This window comes from Gastrolobium bilobum, unplaced genomic scaffold (genome assembly GCF_033153095.1).
Source record: "Gastrolobium bilobum isolate Gb01-03AN ecotype WA unplaced genomic scaffold, APGP_CSIRO_Gbil_v1 utg1863, whole genome shotgun sequence".
In the NCBI taxonomy this organism is placed as follows: Eukaryota; Viridiplantae; Streptophyta; class Magnoliopsida; order Fabales; family Fabaceae; genus Gastrolobium; species Gastrolobium bilobum.
This window is the reverse complement of record NW_026898976.1, coordinates 541562-549146: the sequence shown is the minus strand read 5'-3', so window position 1 is coordinate 549146 and position 7585 is coordinate 541562. Positions and strand designations below refer to the sequence as shown.

General features: G+C 35.0%; 1 protein-coding gene across 3 annotated transcripts; it reads left to right on the top strand.

The window, feature by feature from the left end:
• The first annotated feature begins 1574 nt into the window (after nt 1-1574).
• On the top strand, nt 1575-7231 carry LOC133286027 (small ribosomal subunit protein uS5m). Of its 3 annotated transcripts, none has more exons than XM_061483359.1 (8): nt 1575-1668; nt 2462-3514; nt 4336-4386; nt 4480-4587; nt 6343-6438; nt 6631-6729; nt 6814-6873; nt 6966-7231. In XM_061483359.1, exons 2-8 carry the CDS (start codon nt 2498-2500, stop codon nt 7029-7031), a joined length of 1497 nt encoding a protein of 498 aa, XP_061339343.1. In that variant the 5' UTR covers nt 1575-1668; nt 2462-2497; the 3' UTR covers nt 7032-7231. The 3 variants fall into 3 exon arrangements, with proteins under 3 accessions (XP_061339343.1, XP_061339344.1, XP_061339345.1); XM_061483360.1 differs by having other exon boundaries at nt 1617-1668; nt 2475-3514; XM_061483361.1 differs by lacking the exon at nt 1575-1668 and having other exon boundaries at nt 2482-2595; nt 2676-3514.
• Nucleotides 7232-7585: the final 354 nt, after the last annotated feature.

The window sequence follows — 7585 nt, the reverse complement described above, 5'->3', positions numbered from 1 at the left end:
ATGTTGTATTGCAGAACAAGGACTAAAATGTCACTGTTCACCAAATTTTTTACTTAAATGCCACGTGAACAGTGTTATTTTTCAATCTGTCACGGGGGCAAGTTCGCTACCCGGTATAACGAACTCGGTTTGCTGATATGTCACGTTTCTAGTAGACACCAAGTTCGCTACATGGGGTAGCGAACTCCATACCTTTTTTTTTTTTTTGAGTAAATACCCTTTTTGGTCCTCAACAAATTTCACGATGCCCGTTTTAGTCCCTAGCAAATAAAAAGGCCCATCGTGGTTCCTAAGAAATTCAAAATGGACCCTTTTAGTTGAAATCGTAGTCTCTCACAAATTAAAATAAAATCCATATTAGTCCTCAAAAGAACTAAAATGGGTCCATTTTGAATTTCTTAGGGACCGCGATGAGCCTTTTTATTTGTTAGGGACTAAAACGGGTATCGTTAAATTTGCTGAGGATCAAAAATGGTATTTACTTTCTTTTTTTAAATTTAATACTTGTTATCCACTAGAAATGTGACACGTCAGCAAACCGAGTTCGCTACACCGAGTAGCGAACTTGCCCCCATAACAGATTGAAAAATAATACTATTTGCATGACATTTAAGTAAAAAATTGGTCAAAAGCTTATTTTGGTCGGTGTTCCTTCTATTGCGAGGTGAAAAACCCACTCTAAGTAATATAGATAAATAATGTTGCTGAAAAGGCCTAAGAGCCTATAGGAAGTGAGATAGGGAGGTACTCTTTTTTTTTTATACAGATAGGGAGTTACTCTTGAGTACTATATGTGAGCCTAATGCCAAGAGTTCGAATCCTGCTATTGGGCTAGCTTGGTTTTTTTTTTTTTTTGTGTGATATCAGCTAGCTTGGTTTTGGTTACGCTGCCAACTTCAAGATTTTCAATGGCATGTTATAAAACACTTTCTCAAGCTTATAAATTTGTTTTTGTACCTTAAATGTGACTTTAAACATATTTGTTCTAAAACCCACACTACTTAATTTGATAATCTCATAAATTCAATCTGCGTTTAAGTGAGTAGAATCAGATATTACAATTTTAAAAAAATAAATAATTGGACAAACGGGAGATTTTTCCATTATAAGAATGAATTCCCTCAAAGCGCATTACCTATGCACAAAATTTTATTTCCTAATCTTATGAAGGGTTCATTTTTTCTGTCGTATAGATAAGTTATTTGTATTGAATTCGAAATGATATTATTTTGAGTAGAAAATTAAATGTTTTTATAATTATAATTTATTTTAAAATTATTACAGTCTTTATTATTATAATTTTTTAATCTTTCAACATAAAATAATATTATTTTAAAATAAATATAAATAACTTGTCGTAGAAACATCAAATCTTTTTATAAATATTAAAACGGGTTAAACATGATGTGCTATTTTAATTACATAAGGTGATCGTCACTTGAATTGTTTTTTTACCAATCCAAAATCCATTTTTGCCCTGCATTTAATCACCTAACAGTCTTGTTTTTAAGGGTTAAATTGTCTTTTAACCTAATTTGTAATCTGACTAGCTCTACACGCTCACTCCCTGCGTCAAACCATCGAAAAAAAACCTAAACTCACTCGACCAGCAGCGCCCACTTCCGGTGAACGGCGAACGGAGACCATCGACGATTCTCTCTGCTTTAGGTTCTCTCCGTTATCTTTTCTTTTTCTTTTTTGGTAAATTTTTCTCTCTGTTTTCTACAAGTCTCTGTTTTTGCTTAACATTGATTTGGAGTTCGAACACTGGTATTATGTCATGCAAGTATCTAAAGTTATATGGATTTTTTTCACAAAAATTCTGAGTACTCTAACATAATAAGAGTGAAGACAGCTTCGTGACATTTTTGAAAGCTGAAGCAAAAGGTATTTTATTTTTGCAAGAACAGACTCTGTTGAACATTGCTTTGTGATCCATATTTCTTTATTTTTCTCAATCCAATTCTGTTCAAATCCAAGTCTGTTGAACTGATTCTGTTCAACTTTTTTTTTTTGTATTCAAATTATTTTTTATTCCAATTTTGTTGATCCACATTAATAGTTTTTAGATAATTAGATCCTTTTAATCATGAATGAATGTCTTAATTTTTTAGCATTCATATGTGTGCTATGTGTGATATATGTATAAAGCAAGTTCATGCATAGGACTCCTTTTAATTATACCGCAACCCGCATTTGATAACTATGGTTATGTTTTTTGAGATTTTCTTTTTCTTTTTTTAATTTTGACGATTTAATGGATATCTATGAATACCATGGGTACCCGTCAAACCTGCAGGGGAATCAGGGGCGGGTACCAGTGCGGGTATGGGGTGGGGGCAGATTTTCCTTCATGGGGGTGGGGAACTACTACACACCCCTGCCTCGTCCTGTTGCCATTGTGTAGTTGCAACGTAAATTTCATTTCCTTAAACTCACAATGCAATTGCTTTGATTCTAGAATTTTGACGCAGAGAATAGAGAGGCATCAATCTGAATGGGTTATATTCAATATGGAAGACACAGTCTTAGGCAGATATTTAGATTTAGAAGTGCAACCGATATGGTCAGAAATTCCGTGATATCGCAGTTGAGGTGTGCAGGCACTACATTATCCTCCGATTCCCCATTTCTTGGGAAGAGTTTTTATTCTACTACTGCTGATGCCAGAATAGTGCAGGACCTTCTGGCTCAGGTGGAGAAGGATAGGCTCAGAGAGAAAAATGAGAGATTAAGGCTAGGTTTGGATACTGCCGACATTGATGCTGAGTGTGAAGAGGACTACATGGGCGTGGGCCCACTCATTAAGAAGCTTGAAAAGGAGAACCTCAAGAACCCCAGTGAATTGTACCGCTACGAAGAGGCAACTGATTCTGATAGTGAAGAAGAAGAAGAAAATGAAGACCTCCAGAAGAAGATCCATGATTTCGAGAGGAAATTCAAGAAGCACGAGGGTTTGCTCAAGAACTTCACTGATGCCGACACACTTGATGATGCTTTCAAGTGGATGAACAGAATTGACAAGTTTGAACAGAAGCATTTAAGGCTCCGTTTTGAGTACAGGGTTATTGGGGAGCTCATGAACCGCCTCAAAGTAGTAACTGAGCAAAAGGATAAGTTCATTCTGCAGCACAAACTTAATAGGGCCTTGAGATTGGTGCAGTGGAAGGAAGCTTATGATCCTGATAACCCTGCCAATTATGGCGTCATTCAACTTGAACAGGAGGAGCCTTCTGAGGATGCTCTGCAAAATGCTGGCTTTGAAAAGGAGAAGGGAACAGGAGATAATGCCGCTGTTGATGATGATGATGATGATGAGTTTGATGATATGAAAGAAAAAGACAACATATTACTGGCCAAACTTGATGCTATTGACAAGAAGCTTGAGCAGAAGCTAGCAGAACTTGAATATACATTTGGAAAGAAGGGTAAAGCTCTAGAGGAAGAGATCAGAGATCTTGCAGAGGAGAGAAATGAGTTAACTGAGAAGAAAAGAAGGCCTCTTTACCGGAAGGTAGTTACATACATGCCTAATTCTCTGATTTTGTCGTGGTGTTTTCGACCATATCATTGATTACCTTATTATGTGTAATACTCTCCATATTTTATGTTGAGTGAGGCTTCTCTAAGTGAGTTTATCACTAAAGTGAGCAAATAAGGGTGTATCAATCCTTGAATTTTAGTGGGTTAAGAACACAATGCACTTTAAATTAAACGAAGGGTGGATACACTCTTACTTGTTCACTTCAGAGACAAACTCACTTAATAGGTGCCTTATTATTTTACATCCAATCTTTAACCTCGGTGCAAAACTTTATTGGCGCCTTTCGTTTTACTTATTGGCCTAGCCACTTTTTCTATTATACTCCTCATAGAAAGAAGACTTCTTTATCTGTATGTACGTCTGTTAAAAGCGTGAATAAAAAATGTGAGACACATCCCTCCTCCACTCTTTGACTAACGAAGAAGAATTTCTTGGCCTATTAAACAAATTAATTGACTTATGGTATGTTTGGTTTTGGAATCATTTCCTGGAAGGAATTTAGATGGGATGATTTGATAGTGGAATAAAATAATATTCGTGATCAGTCCTGGTGAATGCAGAGCTCCTGTGTTTGAACAAGTAACAATATCAATAATTAAAAGAAGAAGGGGTGGGGGTGGGGTTACAATTTCAACTGGCTTCAGTCTTATTTATTTTATTGCCTTTTCTCCTTTTTAATAATATATTAAGTGAGCTGATTTTATTGTTAACTTTCCCATATACTTATTTTTGCTTTTTATAAAGCTGAGTTACAATTTTGTTTTTGTTTGGATTGTTGTATATTGTGCCAGGGTTTTGATGTAACATTGATAGATATGAACCGAACTTGTAAAGTCACAAAGGTATTCTACAAATTTGTTCTTGCTTCTCTGCTTTCATCCCCTCTCTGTTGTATGTTGTTAGTTTGTTAATTTGTTTTGAATCTCTTGATATAGGGAGGACAAGTTGTTAAGTACACTGCTATTATGGCTTGTGGAAACTTTAATGGTGTTGTCGGTTATGCAAAAGCCAAAGGCCCTGCAGTCCCAGTTGCTCTTCAGAAGGTATTGTCAAAATATTATTAGGTCTTTCAAGTTCTCCTTAAGGTGGTTTGGCAGTGGATTATTTCTAATCGTTCTGTGTTCAACTTCAATGTAGAAAAGTTTCACAATTTCATTACCCAACATATATATGTAGAGATATGGATTTACTTTTGTTTCCGTTCCTGGTAGTTTCAAGCTTATTAAAGTATTGATTTATGTCTGTTGTAACTTTTTTCCGTTGCCAGTTTTATTGGCACTGTATGTTAAATCAACATAGGTTGTGGTTAATCCTTGAGATATTTGGTCCATAATTGGTGGGAGGTGTTGGGATTAGTGACTGTGACTCCTGTTTTGTCATTAAAAAATGTTTGATTATAAAAATATGCTTTATGATCCCGTAAATCCACCAAATGTAACACCCCTTACTAGTATAGGAGTGTCATGCGTAATAACATATTACCTAATTAAATTCTGAAAAGTACACAGCAAAAAAATTCTTTAATTTTCTTGTACAACATATAATATACATAAAGCAGTGTTACATCAGTGGTATTTCGATATGCTGAAGTTCATGCCAATACATATTGGTCTACAACCTCCAAACAGCAAATAATTACAACTGGATATGCATATAGGACATTACAGCACACATTATAATTAAATTACAGTCGACTACTTGAAGCCATATGGCTCCTTCCACCTGTTAGATGGGCATTTCAGATGGGCATTTCAGTCTTCCGTAGGGTCTCTTCCCTGGAGAGGTCAGAGAAAAAAAACAGTAATGAGAATAACATTTTCACTAGTTTTGAGGACCTCATTCAGCTGTAATTACTCACAAAAAATACACCCTTTTATATTTTGATCTCTAACATATACAATAACTTATAAATATGCAGCGCGCACACACACACATTGCTTACGTTTCTATTCTACATTACTGACCTTGGCCATTGCTTTCATTTGTTTTGGACATTACTGACCTTGGCTAGCACTTCCTTTCTATTAAACATTATTGACCTTGGCCAGCACTTTCTTTCTATTAAGCATTACTGACCTGTGATAAGCCCACTGAACTAAGGTCCGGATATTTTTGTTATTCATGGGATCCAAGGATCCTCATGGCATGGAGAGACACTCTTGCTCCATTTCTGAGCTCAAACCACACATATAGCGCAATCCTACCGTGAAAATATGTAAGCACTGACCAAGGGGCAGTAATGCTTGATAGAAAGATACTATTAAACATTACATATCTTATTCATTAAACACAAATTTCTTTCAATTTTTTTCTGTTTCAACTAGCTCGATACTAATTCTATTAACATATCTGGTTCTGGTTTGATTATTTTAAATATTATCCAAATAATTTCCATTTTTCTTTTTTTATTGTTCATAACTCTTGAGTTGCCAAATGTGTGTTTTGTATTGTTTTCTAACTGAAAACCGAATTCCGTCAGGTGTTATTGTCGATTTTCAACTAACTATGTAATTTATTATTTTTCTTAAAGTATTTGATTGGATTGTTAAAACACTAGGTGCATTTAATTTTCCAGGCTATAGTCTGAAATCCGATTTTGAATAATGTTTTAAATTTCGTTGACATTGTATGCTGTCTAGTATTAACCTTCAAAATATTGCTAAAACACCAAGTATCAGCATAAAAGTACTTATATTTTTTACTTCAAAAGAAAAACCTATGTGCATTATGTTTATTGCAGTTTAATGTTTTGACTTTTGATAGCATATTGAATTAATGGCTGATTTGACTACAATCAGGCATATGAGAAATGCTTTCAGAATTTGCATTATGTAGAGCGACATGAGGAGCATACAATTGCACATGCAGTACAAACGTCTTATAAAAAGACTAAGGTAGCCAATTCTTTATCCTTCTTCTAGTATTACTTCCCCCATTTATCTCATGAAATTTCGCCTTCTATAAAAATAATTGCATGTGTTTTTTGTTTTACTTGTCTTCAATGAATAATGATTGAGTTTGTACTGCCTATATTTATTCTGTATATCGTATTATAGATTTCATGCCATCCGTGCATTATACCATAGGTATATCTCTGGCCTGCTCCCACTACAACTGGCATGAAAGCTGGCAGAATAGTCCAAATCATTCTGCATTTAGCTGGTTTTAAGAATGTCAAGTCCAAGGTAACTGATCGCCCAATAAAATCAGTGTATTGAAGATGGTCCTACAATTTTTGTGTTTGCTCTGAGTTTTATTGTCTTTGATAGGTCGTTGGTTCCAGAAATCCTCATAATACAGTTAAGGCTGTCTTCAAAGCACTTAATGCGGTTAGTTAACTCTTCTTGCTGATGTTGCAATGCAAATATTTCAAATAGCTTTTTACTGTAATATTTTATGTGGCATTTCTTGTTTCTCCCAGATTGAAACGCCAAGGGATGTCCAAGAGAAGTTTGGCCGGACTGTTGTTGAGAAGTATCTGTTGTGATGGACATGGTGATATGCTGAGTTCAGTTCTCCTGGATGTCTTCCATTGAATCTCTTCTTGTCCTTCTTTTCATGTTTTAGTTTATTATTATTATTATTATTATTATCTCTTAGCAAGGAGAATTGGAAGATAGTATCCTGAATGCATTACTTGTGTGAACATTAGGTATGGAATTCTACCTGTATTTAACTTTTCATTCGTAAACGCAAAAGGAACAACAATTTTGGTAGGTTCCTTTTGCATTTTGCTCACACGCCTTCTTTTTCTTAAACGCAATATTTTATGCACTAGGTAGGATTATATCGAAATTATTTAAATTAATATACAATTTGGAGTAAAAATTCATTAGAAGCATTATAAAATACATTAGAAGTACCACTCGGGGAGAGATGAGAAGGGTGGAGCAGGGTCTTGTCATGAAAACAAAAATATAGCTTACAGAAATGTTACAACCACAGACCTTTCCCTTTATACGCTATACTTTTGCTTTTTTCTGCCCTCATTGTTTTGTTCAAGTGTTTATTTGAAGGGAAGCGGTTGGGCCACTTAAAATT

Bases quoted from the DNA above. Each gene is read 5' to 3' on its own strand.
- LOC133286027 (XM_061483359.1), top strand. From the start codon at position 2,498: ATGGGTTATATTCAATATGGAAGACACAGTCTTAGGCAGATATTTAGA. The intron at 6,439-6,630 runs GTAGCCAATTCT...ATTATACCATAG, and splicing joins CGTCTTATAAAAAGACTAAG to GTATATCTCTGGCCTGCTCC. The intron at 6,874-6,965 runs GTTAGTTAACTC...TGTTTCTCCCAG, and splicing joins TCTTCAAAGCACTTAATGCG to ATTGAAACGCCAAGGGATGT.